This window comes from Andrographis paniculata, unplaced genomic scaffold (assembly GCF_009805555.1).
Source record: "Andrographis paniculata isolate CXL003 unplaced genomic scaffold, ASM980555v1 Contig83END, whole genome shotgun sequence".
Lineage (NCBI taxonomy): Eukaryota > Viridiplantae > Streptophyta > Magnoliopsida > Lamiales > Acanthaceae > Andrographis > Andrographis paniculata.
Genome location: NW_026137621.1, coordinates 2,649,346 through 2,666,047, shown reverse-complemented (window position 1 = coordinate 2,666,047; position 16,702 = coordinate 2,649,346). Strand labels below are relative to the sequence as shown.

The window sequence follows — 16,702 nt, the reverse complement described above, 5'->3', positions numbered from 1 at the left end:
CTTTTTGCACGTAGTTTTAGAAATATTAGTATTATATTGGATATAGTAGGAATAAAGTAGAAATTACTAAAATAACCTTATTAGTAGGTGTGATACAAAGGTAATGACATTTGTGTAATATATTGTAAGTTGTAAGGGTATTTGTAATGTTAGGTAGACAGTACAGTTACTAAAAAAAAATGGATATTTTGTTATGGAACGGACTAAAATGGAAAAATGAATACTTTGTGATGAGATTGAGAGAGTATATAAAATTTACTATTTTACTTTTACTTTATTCACTCTTTTATTTTTTATACACAAGAGTAAGACCAGATTTTTCATTTTATAACAAAAACTTTAATGGCCTAAAAATACGTGTAAATATCAAAGAGGACGTTAGAAAATTGGCGGAGGGAGTATTTATTTATTTATTTATTAGGTCTGCTCTATTTGTCTAAACCAAACGTTGTCTCATTCCCTACAACACAAAACCCTTTTATTATTATTATTATTATTATTATTATAGAGCTTATCAATTAGCTAGACGTGGTTATTTTATATATATATATATATATATATATTTGAGTGTTGAAGTAGCTGAAGATCGAATTGAAGATATACATGGAGGTAGGGCTTGTGGGTTTTCCTCATGATCATGAAGTCATTGATGCAGGTATTATATAATAATAATAATAATAATTATTATTATTATTATTATTTTTAATTTTATTAATTTTTTTTTTTTTGTTCCTAGATTTGTTTGTGCTTTCTTCGATTTTTTTTTTTTTTTTTTTGAAAAAAATAAAATTGAAGGGTTGGATGTATTTTTATTTTTTATTTTGGAAGAAAATTGGAAACGAAAAGCCAAATGAATCTCTCTCTATGTTTACTAACTATTGTGGATCTGTAGACTACAGAAATAGATTTTCGACGTTTGTGGGATTTTGTTTGGTTTTTTATTTTAATTTTTTATAAAAATAAAAATAATATGTTTTTAACAAAAATATATATATGACTTTTGAGAATTGTATAGTAAATAAATTAGAAAAAAAAGATTATACAATACTTAAATCGAGCATATATAGAGTTTGTTTGTGTGTGTTTTTCTTTTATTTATTTATTAAAATAATAATTGACTATGATGAAGAAAAGAAAAATCAGTGTTAAAATTTAATTTCTATAAGAAATTTAGGAGATTGAATATTACTAAAAATTAAGTATATATATATATATATATATATAGAGGCACAATGCATGTGCGTATATTGTCTTGTAAAGAATGATCTGGTGGTGTAGAGGTTGAACTTATGATTGTGAGTTATAAATTTAAATTCCTGACACTTCAGGTTATCTGTTAATTTTAGTGAACTGAGATAGTATTTGTTAATGAAAAGAATATATTAGGGTTATTATACACCGAAGTTTTGGTCTTGTGTGATTTTTTGATTTGGTTTGAAATTGTTTTTGTTTGAATTTAATATTAAAATAATATATGATAAAATATTTTGTATTTTTTTTTTTTTTTCGAAACAGAAGTAATAAAACTTTTACTTATTTGCAAAAAAATTTAGAAAAATATCCTATTTAATAATTACTTCATCTAAGTACATTATTATATTCGATGATTATTCATTCAAAAACCCAAATACAGGCATAGGAAAAATACGAATCTCGCCTATATGTTCTTTATTTTAAATGTGACGTTACACTATGTAAGAAATGTTCAAATAATAATAATAATAATAATAATGTAAGATATGTTCAAACTAGACCTAATTTGCAGAGTATTAAATTCAATCGGGAGTTTAACCGGTGCGCATTTTTTACAGCAGCGGCAGGTTCTACATCATAACAAAAAAAAAGAAGAAAAAAGATATAATATATATATATATATATATATATATATAAAATAAAATAAGGGCATGCGATTGTATAATTGCAACATATTCTAACGGAAATGTGTTGACCTGATCATCATATATACAAATTACAAATTTTATTTTGATAATTATGGGCAATTGTTACTTTAAATACCATGTAATTTAATATAATATTTTTAAATGAAAAATAAATTTTGTATAATATAATACATAAAAATGAGATGATTTGATGATTTGATGATTTTATTTATAACATGAAAAAAACTCAGCAGTCGTTACTCTTTGAATGCATTATGGTGATATAGTAATTTTTTTAAAAAAATTACAATAAATAGTGCTATATCAAAATCAAACTTTGAGCTAATAGATCATTAATTTTTTCACTATTTATCGACAATATCTTTTAGAAAATATGTTATTGTTATTTAAAATGTTATATTATGATGGTATCAAATACTACCTACGTCCAATTCCAAGGATTCATTTATCTTTTTGGCGGGTTGATCTTTAAATATTAATTATTATATGAAAATATAATACAAATTAAGGGAAAAAGACAAAAAATATTTTTATTAGCGTCTTATGAGTACTATTACAATGATATTGTGTAAAAAAAATATACAAATATAAAAATATTTTTAATATAGTATAATGATGCAAAAAAATAATAATAATAAATGAGACGTTTAGAGCCGGATAATGAAGTACATATTATTTTCATCTAAATATATATATATATATATATATTGTAGCACCAGTTAGAAGTTTAGCTATGCAATGGCCAATCCAAAACAAGGCTGCTTCACCTTCGGTTTCGGTTTCGATTTCGGCTCCGGCTCTGGCTCCATTTATTTCTCCGTTGGCTTCGATCCGGGGAGTACCGGAAAACACTTTTAGGACAGGATTCAACGCTCTTGCATCCTCCGGATTGGTTAAAATAACTTCCAACGCACAACCTTGTGTAGAGACATCTTATAATGCAACAAATTCAACAGCTTTATTGCCAGTCGGAGTCGAACGCCGTGCATTTGGCTCGGTTGGTTCGCAACCTTTTCCGGTAGCTAATTCTGTTGCAAGTTTGCCTCCGACTATCCCCGTTGTCGGAACAACAGATTTAAGGTAACATAAACAAATATTGAGAAAATTTGATCTTTAGAATGAATTTTTTACTATATAAGTCTTTCAGTTTTTTTATATAAATATATGTATATATATTTTTATAATGTTTTATATTTGTTAAGATGGGGATCCAGGGTTCCAACTTAAAACCAATTGGTTGTAAATGAAGTAGCCCTTCACCCCTTGTACGGTAGGGGAATCCCAACATTGCATCCAATGTAGGATACTTAACAATATTTACGTTGTTTAAACATAAAACAAAAACACACTCCTGCTTTTATTTGTGTTTTGAATTTGATATTTTTTTTTTATAAAAAATGAGTATTAGAAAATTATTATTTGATGTAATATTTGATTTTTTTTAAAAAAATTGTGAATTAATAATGTTAAAAAGTGGGGAAATATTACGGTGCTGAATTTGGAAAATCAACATCATGCTGATTTTTCAATTTAGTACACATACAATACACAAATAACGCATGCTTTTATCACAAACAGCGCATGTTGTATGTAATAAAAGCATATACTGTTTGTTCATAATTACAACGTGTGCTGAGAGTATGTCATGTGCTAAAATCAAGTAATGTATTGTATGTGCTTTGTGAAACTATATCACGTGCTGTATTTGTATTATAATAACGTATATTGTGTCTTGTCTAGAGTAACACCGTGTGCTGTCCGGTAACACACTGTATTATTCAGTACAGTGTTGTGCCTAAAAAGTATGTGTAAAGTATAAAGCTATAAATTAATTATCATGTTGGACTGCATTTTGGGTGTGTGCAGCTGTAATTACAACAATATTATTAATAATAATAATATGGGAAAAGTGTGGTCGAACGCAGCAGCAGCGGCGGCTCAGCTAACCATCTTCTACGACGGCTCCGTCTGTGTTTACGACAATATCTCTCGTGACAAGGTACATTACATTACATATTTACATTACATTACTTGTGCTTAGAGCGATTAACAACCGAGCCGAACAAAATTTTAAGTGTTCGTGTCTGTTCGCAAACAAGTAATGTAATTAGTAATACTTATTGTTCGATACGAGCTCACACAATAAATATTTATTTCAAAACCGCGGTTAATGATAAGAATAATTGTCTTTCACCACTATAACACTTTCCCTCGGTGTCATTTCGAAAATTTTTAGTGTTCGTCTTCGTTTATTAACGTACCCAAGAAAGTTGTCTTTCATCACTATAACACTTTTTCACTGTAACGAGGCGAACTGAACCGAACCGAGTTTACGAACGGCTCAGTTCGTTCGTGCTCAAAACATCCCAAATAGAATATATATATAAAGAGCGAGAAGACAATTAATAATTATGCATCGATACATAACTCATTTTTCCCAATTTTTCCTATAAATTGAATAGAGAATTAGCAAAAACATTTATCAAATTTCTTAAATATATATATATATATATATATACTCAAGAATGCCTTTCATGGTCCGTACGTCCATCTACAGGCTGAGGCAATTATGCTGTTGGCCGGAAACGGAACGTCGGCCAGCGCAGCAACTCCCGTTCAAGCGCCGCTGCCTCGTTCTTCTTTCGTCGATGGCTTTGTCAGCACTCAATCTTGCACGCCAATTGCGCTTTGTTCGAGCTCGAAAACTCTACCATCCATCAGCATTCCTCGATCCATCGCCTTCTCAAATTCAGGCACGAGCAGCAGCAACAGCGACGAGCCAATGGTCTCAAAGTTGGGCGATTTTCTCATCTCTTCCAACAAAGGCGACCGTGCAATAGTCGTCGACACACAAGCTCCATCAGGTCATTTCGACACTTTGTTATGAATTCTGCAAGTTGCAAGAACTCTTTTTTAATTTACGACGCGCTCGATCATCTGCTGACACGGCGCGTATAAGCTGATCAGGCACCGTTCCACAGTTCCGGAGAAAATCATTGGCTCGGTTTCTAGCGAAGCGCAAGGACAGGTTACTAAATATTTCTATCGTATCGTCGATTTATAGCTAGATTATAAATTTGCCGAATGTTTTTATACCTTTGTGATCCAGGGTAATCGGCGCATCGCCATTTGTTCACACACAATCCACGGATAGCAGCAGCAGCAGCAGCGTTCCGGGGGCTGTTAACTCCATCTTGACGATCAACTCATGTCCGAATTCGACCATTGATCGATGGAAATACTAAGTTGCACAGAACTTCACATGCTACATGTTCATATTTATAGCACTCTAGCTGTCTAATTGTCGCAAAAAAACTACTAATCGATTCATTCTAAGACCGAGTTATATGGCGCAAACATAAATGGTTTCTTCGATGGTTTGCGATGTACCCTAAGATATATATCCCGAAAGCGAATATCTTCGATCAAGATAGCAACAATAATCGACATGAATGAAACCCCGCATAAGTAGTTACTCCAAAATCCTTCGTGTAATTTAACATGTCATCGACATAAAGATCGATAAATACAAATGATTTATCGCAACATTAGGCTCAGTCTACTCACAGCAACTTCACTGCAGATTTATAGTCTCTTCTGCATCATCAATCTATGAGCCTGCATTTATAGGATCGATTCATCGAGCATTTAGTATCTTCGATACTCAACATACAAAGAAAAAAAAAAGCTCAGGCGTTTCGTTACCCTCCAAAATGGAAACTTCGCCGGCCTCCAACATCGCAGCTTCCATTTCCACCAATCCCTTCGGCTGCCGAGCGCATAGAAAAGACAAGAAGTTTCAATGTCCAAGCTATCACGGCTCGTAAAGAACTCAGTAATGGACTCGGGACGTACCTAGATTCATTTTCCTGCTCGATGCCAGCAGAACGCGAAGATTCGCCATTCATTACACTGTTCCAAGAACAATCAGCTCGCGATGGGTTGCCTGCTTCGGCGCTATCGAGCAATGTTGCTCCAATGCTGAGAGCATTCCCGTCGCTGCTTCGAATGCTCGTCACCATCTCCTTTCTCCGGCAGCGAGGGGCTGAGATTTGCGGCACATAATCAGCGCCACACATCTCTGCAAATTTATCCCTGCTTCTGACACTGTAACAGGAGGTTTCCGAGCCATTGCTCCCACACTCGATGCAGTAGTGTGGGCCGAGATGCAATCTCCGGGAGCAGCTGAAGAGTTTGAGGCATGGCTTCTTCAACTTCCCGTATTTACTTGAGGCATTGCTCGAAAGATTTATCCTTAGCTCGACGTTATAGCCCAGCATACGCTGCAGCGCACCGGCAATCAGTTTCCACGACTTCTCTGCCCTTAACACGTAGTCGGGACGATCAAATTCCAATTCAGCCACTGCTATACCTGAAACAGCTAAGGTCAGTATCGATAAGCAAGGAAACGATACGGTTTTGAGGCGTAAGAGTTCAGCTTCTTGTTTGACACAATTTTGTTTCGAGAAAAGTAGGATTAGACACACCTGCAGCAAGGCAAATGGACACCAATTTTCCGCGTTTGTGTAGGAACGTTTTGAGAGAAGCTGATCCGCAGACTGCGATGGTTCGCTTCCACATCAGGTCTAGAGTTTCTTCATTACACGGGACTCCCATTTTATTAGGCGCTGCGATTTCGCATGAACCAGTCACAGGATGCTTCAAGCTTTCTCCATTCGATGATGAGTCGTGATACTCACCGTCTGCACGTATAGAATTAAGATGTACTAATAACAGAAAATGGTCAGTACGAGAATTTGCTTCGAATTGTGTCTCACCTTGATGATGCAATGTTCTTAGGCTCAACCTCGGATCATTTTCTTCGGGTGAATCGCCAGCGGAGCTCAGCTGGAGCAGAGCCACAGTAAGCCATGTAGCCTGATTCTTCGACATTCGCAGTTGCTTCTCAGTTTCGGAGAGTAGTTTCAGCGCGCGACTCAGCTGCTTCATGTTGGCTTCAGCTATCGAACAAATAAGCATTGTGTTAGCAATCGCATCATAGAAGAACGTCGAGCCTCGTTACCATGGAAGAAATAGGAAATAAAATCAAACATCAATGATTATTCACCTCTTCGACGACCAAGTTATCGCGACATTCATTTTCCAAGTAAATTTTAGACAAAACAGCATAAAACACGCCTGTAGTTTATGAAAATTGCACGAAACCCCTCATTACTTAAAAATTGCGTCATACTTCTTTATGCTTTCATAAACCTTACGTTTAAATCCACATTCGTAATTAGCTAACGGTGACTTTATAATTATAGAGTTTTTGAATTACCTTCGTAATTAAAGTGCGTCTAGATTTTATGTAGTTCTGCCTAAATTTTAAGTACTCTCAATACCAAGTACTAAGAACAACTTCTTCACCTAAGGATTGTTTCTCACCAAAATGTAAAAAGCTCATAATCAAAATTCAAATTTATTCATACTTTTATCGACAAGCACGCTAAAGTCTAAAGTTCGATACTCATTAGTATTCCGAGGTTCCCCCTTTATTCATCGTATCATATAAAATCGAACAAGGCAATTTAAGGATATCATAACTCAAAGAAGCATAACATTTTGTGTTGTGGATTCCAATGTCGATGAAATTCAATAGTATAAAACGAAAAAGATCGAAAATTCAATACCATTGCACGCCAACTGAAAGGTGTTATAAAAATAAACGAACATACGTACAGGCATATGTTCCAAAGAAGTTTCTCCTGATCTCAGAAGCATCTTCCTCGAGTTTTCCGGCTAGAATGCTCATTATGAGATCCGCCAACTGAGATATAAGATGCAACGGATCTATCCTCGAACTCATTAGCTCCCTCGCTCGTTTTACTGTATTCGAAGCATCAGAAGACATCGCAATTCGAAGTAAATCCAGCAACTCATCTTCGGAGACAACTCCATTCTGTACCACAGCAGAAATGAGAATCGAAGAAAAAAAAAAACAATCATTTGGATTCCATCATTTAGAAATTTCGAAAAATACAAGAAAAGAATCGAACACTCACCACTTCATACACTAAGGACATGGTAATCTTCTTCCCGAGCAGGCTCAAATGATCAATCATCATAACTGCATCACGAAGGGAACCGTTCGATTTAGTAGCTACAACATGTAAGGCATCCTCCTGGAATTCAAGACCTTCATCCACACATATTTTCCCCAGTTGGCGCACAATGTCGAATTCCTTCACCGACTGAAAATGGTACATTTGAGACTTTGATACAGCAGTCGACGGAAGCGTGTCAAGTTCAGGTGTGATGAAAATGAAAACAGTGTGCCGGGGAAGCGCGTCGAGCTTGTTCAGCAGCATCATCCACATTTGCCCGCGCATCAAGTGGCACTCGTCGATAATATAAACTTTAAACCGCGAGGTAAGTGAAGGGCGATGATCCGCATTCTTGATTAGTGACCTAATCCCTCCGATGCTGTTGATCGACAACGGATGCACTTCCTTGACATCCGGACACTTTCCTCGGAAGAACAAAATGCAGTCCCGGCACACGCCACACGGTTTATCGATCTCGGGAGAGATGCAGTTCAGTGCAGCCGCGAATACTCTCGCAGCAGATGTCTTCCCAACTCCCCTCGCACCATGAAAGAGATACAACGGAGCTATTCTCCCGCTAGAAATGGCGCCGAGCAGAGACCTCGCCACTAGATCTTGCCCGACTAATTCTTTAAACGATTTCGGCGTAAATTTTTGACAGATATTCCTCGGACTTTTCGTATAAGGAGTCACCCCTTCACTTTCATACAATCCTGAATTCTCGAACAACACCGGAGATTCCTCTGCATCAGACCTATCTCGGAAACAAGATTCTCTCAATTTCGGAGTCCTTGTCCAGCAGCCATTACACGACAAACACTGACTCACAACACGGCTCGAAACATCTCCAGCTACGGTCCTAGACATTCCATTATGGTTCTTATTACAGCCTTTCCATTTCGATCTAACATGACCTCTCTTTCCTCGACTGTCAAATAAACTCTCGCCCTCAGTAGAGTCACCGGAAGCTACGGCGCAATTATATCCACCTCCATCTTTGCCATTGATTCCACAATGTCTTGAACCATGAAAGAATTCGAGATCATCGACCTCATGCTTGTTTGACATAACCATGTTCGAGCTTCCAAACTCAGCCACATTCTTATCAGCTTCACCTCCATCATTGAATCCTAAAATAATTGCATTGCTCGACTTCGTTTCCCAATTGTAGTTATCAACCAAAGCAGAGAATTTACTCGTCGAGTTAGTCAATGGATCCCTAAGAGACCTCACTCTCTTAAGCGCAACCAAAGTTCTCGATATAGGAAGATCAATCGAATGCCTTCGACCATCCATTTACAGAGAAATAACATATAAACTATCGAAGACCCCAACAATGGCAGAAAAACAGCAAAAAATTAGCCCAAAATTCAATAGAACTTCATTGATCCATCTCCTAACTTGTTCCACCTATAGAATTCCAAACACTTTACAATCCAAAATCGATGTTCTCCAAGATTGAGTGGGTAGAAAACATGAAAACCGTTACAAAGACAGCAGCCATGGACAATGAGATTTTCAAAATAGAATCAATGTGGTCCTCCAACCTTTAGAATCGAAACTTTTAACAAAGAAAAGGTATTGCTCTTTCTGCATTCTTTCTTCTACAAATCTCTAAGCTCCACAAAAGAGGAAGACACAAATGTAATGCAAAAAGCAGACAGGAAGGACTCGACAATGTATAAAACCTTTCCCCACAGAATAATGCTGCAAAAGCTTAGTCGCCATTTTGCCCCTGAAAACTCAACAACACAATGAACGTCACACCATCACTCGACAAATCGAAATAAACTAATTTAAAAAGTTAAGAAAAATGAATGTAACATCCTGAAACCCCGAAATAACGTCGAAGGACGAGATAACATTCACTGTAAATGTAAATATAAGTTATCAATGAGGGGGAAAAGGAAGAAGAAAGGTAAAACAGTGTCAGTAATTAAAAAGTAAATTGCTGTACATACACAGTGTCCGTACGTCCAACGCCATTGATGCATCTCCTCCTAGCTAGGGTATTGCCCCCCCGGAAACGGCACTTGCAGTCTACGCCTTGGGGGTCCTCGGTTGCTTTTTTTCCTTTTTGTTCATGGAGAAATTCACGCTCGTCGTATATTGGCGCTGTAGCAGTAAATGCTGTAAATGAGGATTGAAGTGCACTTCAGTACTTCACCACCATCGCCATTAATGGTCGGGTTAGTTGTTTTGCTCATTCAATAGTGAAAACCAAATTTGTGTATGGGAGATGGATGACAATGATGATGGTGATGACGATGACGATGACGATGAGATTGAGAGGAGGATTCGGCAGATATTTTTTTCTCACTCTCAGCTATAGTTGTTGAGTTGTTTTCTCTGTAGATTTGCTGAGTTTATGTATGTATATGAGATGAGGAGGACCGGTGGTTCCAGAGAGAGGGTTAGTTTGGTAATTTCAAGTGGGTCTGACAGTTGCTGGCAGTTTGGATAGATGGGTGGATGGGGGCCTCCGCCATCAATATTCAAACTCTGCGGTGGCGCGTGGTGACACACTCGCGCCTGCGATGGCCGGTCTTTTGGTGGGATTTTTAGTTTTAAATTTGTTCTTAGGTTTTCTGACCAATTTTTTTTTATTCATTTAAAAAAAAATTTGTTTGTATTACTCCTCCGTCCCATCGGAATTGAACATTTGATCAGGACACAATATTTAAAGTAAAAATATTTAATTAGTTAATAATAATGAATTTTTATATTATTATATTATTTTTTATGTAATTAATAATATTTACGTGTGTTTGTTTTGGGGTTTGAATTTTGAATTGGGATTTGAATAGTAAAAATTTTGAATTTGAATAGTTGTATGATTGTGATATAAATAGATATTGACGTGATGTTTTGAATATAAAATTGATTTTTAATATAATATAAAAAATAAAAAATATGTTTTTGATTTGAATTTTTTAAAGAAAAAATGAGATCAACAGTGAATTTAAAATCCAATCTCCAAAACAAGCACACCTTTAAAGTAAATTTAATATATATAGTTAAAAAAAATTAAAATATATATTTAAATATTTAAAAATTATATAGCAATTAAAAAATATATGGAATATCGATATCATTTTATAAAAAATAAAATTTTCTATAATACAAAGTAAAGGAATTTTAAGTGGTCCTACACCATTTTTATATTTGTTAAATATATCTAGATTTAATAATTTTTATTAAAAATAGAAAGATATCGGACAAATAAAAATAAAAATATTGTCAAAATTGTGTGGAACGTATTTTTTATATTAAATTAAAAATTAATTTATATTCAAATAATACATCAAATAAATTTTTAAATTTAAATTTGATATTCAACGGTTCAAACTCTATCGAAGAACTTTATACTGTTTTGTGTTGCAACTAAAAATATTTTTTTTTATTATTTTTTGCATATTCTATTTAAAAATAATCTGTATATCCTATTCAAAAAATAATCTGTTATTTAACTTTTTTTATATAAATTAAAAATATATTATAAATACAATTAATTTATATATAAAGTACAAAAATTAAAAATATCAAACACATAAATTTTGAATTTTGGGTATGAATAATACTCATGTTCTGCCTTTTATGTCCAGACGTTCGGCAAAATATAATTAATAAATAATTTTTAAATAAATTAGTAAAATTAATTACTATTTTATATAACATAAAATATTATAAATTAAAATTAATTTAACTAATATTATAAAGCTACTAATTATAAAATTTAAAATATAATTAAAATATATAATTATTTTCTTAAGAACAAAAATAAAAATAATGAACAACTGAGCAAGCAAAATTTTTAATTTTTTATAAAATATAAATAAATATTAATTTTATATTTTAAATATAAAATTAATTTCTAATATAATTAAAAAATAATAACAAATATGGAATTTGATATAAAAAAAATAAAATAGTAAAATTATAAATAAAAAAATCCTTACCAAACCTCCAAGCTATTGAAGTGGGCCGGGCCCATTCAGATGAATGAGGCCCACTCCAACCCTGACCTAAAATAGATTATCACTATTGTATAAACCTTTTCAAGCCAGGCTGGCTACAGAGTCCACCAATTATAATACTCACTAAAATCCACTAAAATATTTATTTGAATTAGACATAAATTTTAATAAATATAAACAAAAATATTTTAAAAAATATATAAGTAAATTAATCAAAAAAAAAAATTAAATATATAAATAATTGTGATATATTTGCAAATAAAATATTAAAAGATATAAGTTAAATATTTTATTCGTCAAAATTATATTACAATTTTTTTTTAACCATTAAAATTATGCATAATTTATTTATAATAAATAATTTTATAAATTTACAGTTTTATTATTTTTATTTTAAAAACTAATAATCAATTTGTCATTGTTTTATTATTTATCCCATTACTGTTTATCGATAATTTAATAATCTTTTTATAATACATCCAATTTTTATTTTTTACCCCATTTTATAATTTTTTTTAGTTTTTTTATTCAATCAAATTTACATAATTTACGCGAAGAAAGTAAAGTGTATGCAAGAAAAGTACATATAATTTATTTATTTATTTAATGCAAAAAATTATTTAAAATGTTTTGCGTTTTTTATTTGTATAAAACTTTTGTAATTTAGGTTTTTATTTCGAACCAAACATCAGTTTTAGATAAAGAGGGTATTTCATTCAAACTTTCCATTAACATAAAGGGGTTTCACGCAATAAATATCGTATTTTGTACATTTTTACTAAAATACAAGGAGATGTTATATAATTTACCCTGTTTATTTTATAAATTTTTCCAGTAGCCGAACACATCACTAGCTTACGCGCTGACCCGAGTAGCATGAAACACGTGGAATAATCTTTTTTCTATTATTTAATTTTTATAAAAGTAATTTATATACATTTTTCTACAGTACACTATATCAAATTACTATTTAAACTAAAATTTTAAAAAATAATTACAAACAAACACAATTTAAGATTGGTAAAAGCGCATTTGAATTTGTTTAAAAAATAAATTAATAATATTTGTATCATTATACTTAACAATATTTATATTAATAGTATAAGATATTCAAAGAAATATTTTTTTTTGCTTAATAAATATTAAAAATTTTGATATAATAATTCATATTTAAATATTTAAATTAAAAAAAAAAAAACAATAATTTATTACTAGTAGGTCTGGATCCTGGGACCAAGTTGAATATAGTTTATATAGTCATAGCCTACATGTCAACATTCACACTCTGTATACACATGGCATCAAACTTGTCTTTGCATTAATTATAAAAAATAATACTCCCTCCGTCGTTTAAACATAGCCCATTTGGGTTCGGCATGGGGTTTAAAAAAAAATATTTTATTGAAAAAGTGATAGGTAATTGGACGTATTTTTGGAAATTTAGTTAGAAATAAAAATAGATGATGAGAAAGAATGTAACAAAGCTAGTGATATTTGTTATAACTAAGTGTTGAATAAAAGATAATAATTAAATGTTGACTTTGTCAAAATTAGTAATGTGATAAATTTAGCGGACATACTAAAAAGAAAAGTAGAAATAAATTTGACGGACGAAAAGAGTAACAATTATTACTCTCTCCGTCCCAAACAAGATGCAGCATTTGCTTTTGGCACGGATTTTTAAGTTGGTAATATTAAGTAGGGTAATTTAAAAATTAAGTGATGTGATGGAGAGATAAATATATATTTTATTTTTTTATTTGGATGATGTAAATAAATAAAGTGTGGAGCAGTGATTAAGTATAATTAATTATTTCTTATTTTAAAAATGATGCTGGATACTTGAGATTAATGTTGCAGGGTGTTTAGAAGAGAGGGAGTACTATTTTTTAAAAGATTTATATTCAAAATTTATTATTACCATTTTGGTGATTATTCCTACACTATATACATTTTTCTGTTATTTCTGTTTTTTAAATTAATTTTTATTTAAATTATAAATATACTTTTATTAAATAATGAAAATAGAGTCCATATGCTTGATAAATTCATCAAAATATTCTTACACACATCAATAAAATATTAATATTATTTTCTTAATCTATTAAAAAATAAATAAATGTATACATTTAAATTGAAAGAACTTAATACTATTTATTCAAAATAATATTTATGTTACATTATCAAATATCTAATTTTCTATTCAAAATTTTATATTATCAACTAAATCTAAAATTTCAAATTTTATCTAAATGCAAATTTTTACAAATAGCATCAACAAGCTTCAATCTTGTCAAAGTATGATTAGATATGTTTTGAAAGCATTATAAAATTTAATATTTTCAAAAAAAAAATAATTATTTCCTCTTATTATATTTTTTTGTTATCCATTAAATTTATTTATATTTATATTAAATAATTTTTATTTATAATTTTATAAGTCTTATTTTAATAAATAATATTTGCTAATATTTTCTTACTTAGGCAATTATATGTTTATTAATTCTTTAATAAAATTTTCATAATACCTCTAATATACTTTTTATTTACCCTATTTTAATATTAAATTATTATTATTTCAGACAAATTTACATAAGTTTGCCAAACAAAGAAAGAGTAATAAATTATACTCACTCCGTCCCATAAATATAGTCTTAATTGAATTGAATACAAAATATTAGTAGTGGGTAAAAAAATATGAATAAAAGATTTTTTTGCCCTTGTAAGTGTATTGGAGTAAAAAGTAGTGGTAATTGTGTAATAAAAATGAAAAAAATAGGAATAATTTTATGGTGATATGATTATTTATGAAAATAAGACTATTGTTTTGGAATAAAAAAAAATGACAAACAAAACCATTATATATGGACGGAAGAAGTATATAATTTGTCATTTAAGAAAAAGTCTATCTTAATATTTTGGTAATTTTAAAACAATAGTCATGTTACCAAAAAATGATGATGTCATCATAAAATTACCTTAGTTTTCACATTATTATTATTTAAATTTCACTATTGTTTACCAACTAAGACTGGGGAGTACTGTTAATTCTTAAAATATAAATAAGTTTGGTTTCACTTTTTTATTGTCATTTCATACAAAAATATATTATTATTTTATTTTTTTCATAAAATATTATATTTCAACTATCATTCAAATAATAATAATAATAATTAAAAAAAAAAACAGTTTAAGAATATATTCTTTTGAAATTTGATTTTAAAATTTAAAATTAAATATATTTTATCAATCCACCAAATTCATATATATTTTTCTTTTTATTTTGTCAGTGTGCACTTTCATTTGTAATACTATCACTATCACTACCACTTATACATTTAATTTATAAAAAATAATACTATTTGTGTTCATTTATAAAGTTGATATCTGTTTTTTTTTTTTTTTTTTTTTTTTTTTATTTTTAAATATTAATTATTATATTAAAACATAGCACCATACACAAAATAAATGTAAATTTATTAAATTGACGGAGTGAGTACTATATTATTGTTAAAAAAACCTAAAATAAATCTAATCTCAGAAAAAATATACTCTGTTAGTTCAAATTTATATTCTTAAGCAAAAATATATACTCTTCTCGTCCCAGTTCAAAGTACTTTTTATCATATTTGTCTGTCATATTTCAAAATATATCTTTTTTTATTATTTATTATGAAGAGTAAAAAATATTCCTTTTATTCTAAATAGATTATCCATATACTTCATCCGTTTCGATATAAGGTTGCCGTTTATTTTTTGCTAATGATTTTTTTAATATTAGTATTATAATGGGTTATAATGAAAAAGATAAAAATACCCCTATTAGTATTGTGTAATATAAAAGTAATGATATTTATGTAATATAATATAATTTGAAAGGGTATTTATTATGTTAGGTAGGCAGTACAATTACTAGGAAACAGTAACTTTGTTTTGAGACGGATTAAAATGAAAAATGATAACCTTTCAATATGACAAAAATAGTATTTTATTTCGATCGTTCACAAACTTTGTCTACTTTTTTTAAAAATTATATATTTTAAATTTTTTTATAAAATAATTATTTATATTATATAATAATTATTTTTTACTAATATATTTTTTTTTAATTATTACCTCTGTCCACCAAGTCTATTCCCACATTCTTTTTAAGTCTGTTACCTAAATTTACCTTATTAACTAATTTTAAAAAAGTCAAAAAATCAATATTTTACACTTAACATTTATTTACAACAAATTTCACTACCTTATATACTTTAATTTTTAAATAAATTTTCAAAAATATTATCAATTATCTTTTTACTTTTATCTTTTTTTTAATAAAATAATCATTTTTCTTAATTTTTATACCCGACCCAAGTAGACTAATTTTAATGGACGACGTGAATATTTACTAATTATAATTTTTTTAAACATGACAACTCAAGTAATAATTATTACTTACTTTTATTAAAATGTGTGCTCAAATATTTGAACCCATATTTGAACTAAAGCCGGTAAAAACTAACTCGACACGAAATAATTGGATTTAAATAAAAAATTTCAACCCGATTATGTATACGGATTGACGCGAACCTAATATGATAATAAACGGGTCATGTTAGGGTTGAGGATTTCAATTCGAACCCGACGCGACAACCCGATTATAATATATTAATATTGATTAATATATTTATTATATATGTAAAATAATCATAATTTAATAATTTTCTCATAAATTCATTTTAAACTACATTCAATTTTAAATAATTCAACCTAATTTAACTTCGTACCAATA

At 30.3% G+C, this 16,702-nt stretch overlaps 2 protein-coding genes across 3 annotated transcripts; one reads left to right on the top strand and one right to left on the bottom strand.

The window, feature by feature from the left end:
* The first annotated feature begins 455 nt into the window (after positions 1 to 455).
* Positions 456 to 5,330, top strand: LOC127241849 (protein TIFY 6B-like). 2 transcript variants are annotated; one of them, XM_051261072.1, is made up of 6 exons: positions 456 to 655; positions 2,615 to 2,981; positions 3,768 to 3,900; positions 4,459 to 4,765; positions 4,869 to 4,929; positions 5,011 to 5,330. In XM_051261072.1, the coding sequence occupies exons 1-6, from the start codon at positions 604 to 606 to the stop codon at positions 5,144 to 5,146; spliced, it is 1,056 nt and encodes a 351-aa protein (XP_051117029.1). In that variant the 5' UTR covers positions 456 to 603; the 3' UTR covers positions 5,147 to 5,330. The 2 variants fall into 2 exon arrangements, with proteins under 2 accessions (XP_051117029.1, XP_051117030.1); XM_051261073.1 differs by lacking the exon at positions 2,615 to 2,981 and having other exon boundaries at positions 3,827 to 3,900.
* An 11-nt stretch (positions 5,331 to 5,341) lies between these two features.
* On the bottom strand, positions 5,342 to 10,277 carry LOC127241848 (protein STICHEL-like 2). Its single transcript, XM_051261071.1, has 8 exons — positions 9,910 to 10,277; positions 7,907 to 9,683; positions 7,584 to 7,803; positions 6,680 to 6,862; positions 6,389 to 6,604; positions 5,757 to 6,273; positions 5,607 to 5,670; positions 5,342 to 5,519 (listed from the first exon to the last, which is right to left on the bottom strand). The coding sequence occupies exons 2-8, from the start codon at positions 9,242 to 9,244 to the stop codon at positions 5,487 to 5,489; spliced, it is 2,571 nt and encodes an 856-aa protein (XP_051117028.1). The 5' UTR covers positions 9,245 to 9,683; positions 9,910 to 10,277; the 3' UTR covers positions 5,342 to 5,486.
* Between the last annotated feature and the right edge of the window lie 6,425 nt (positions 10,278 to 16,702).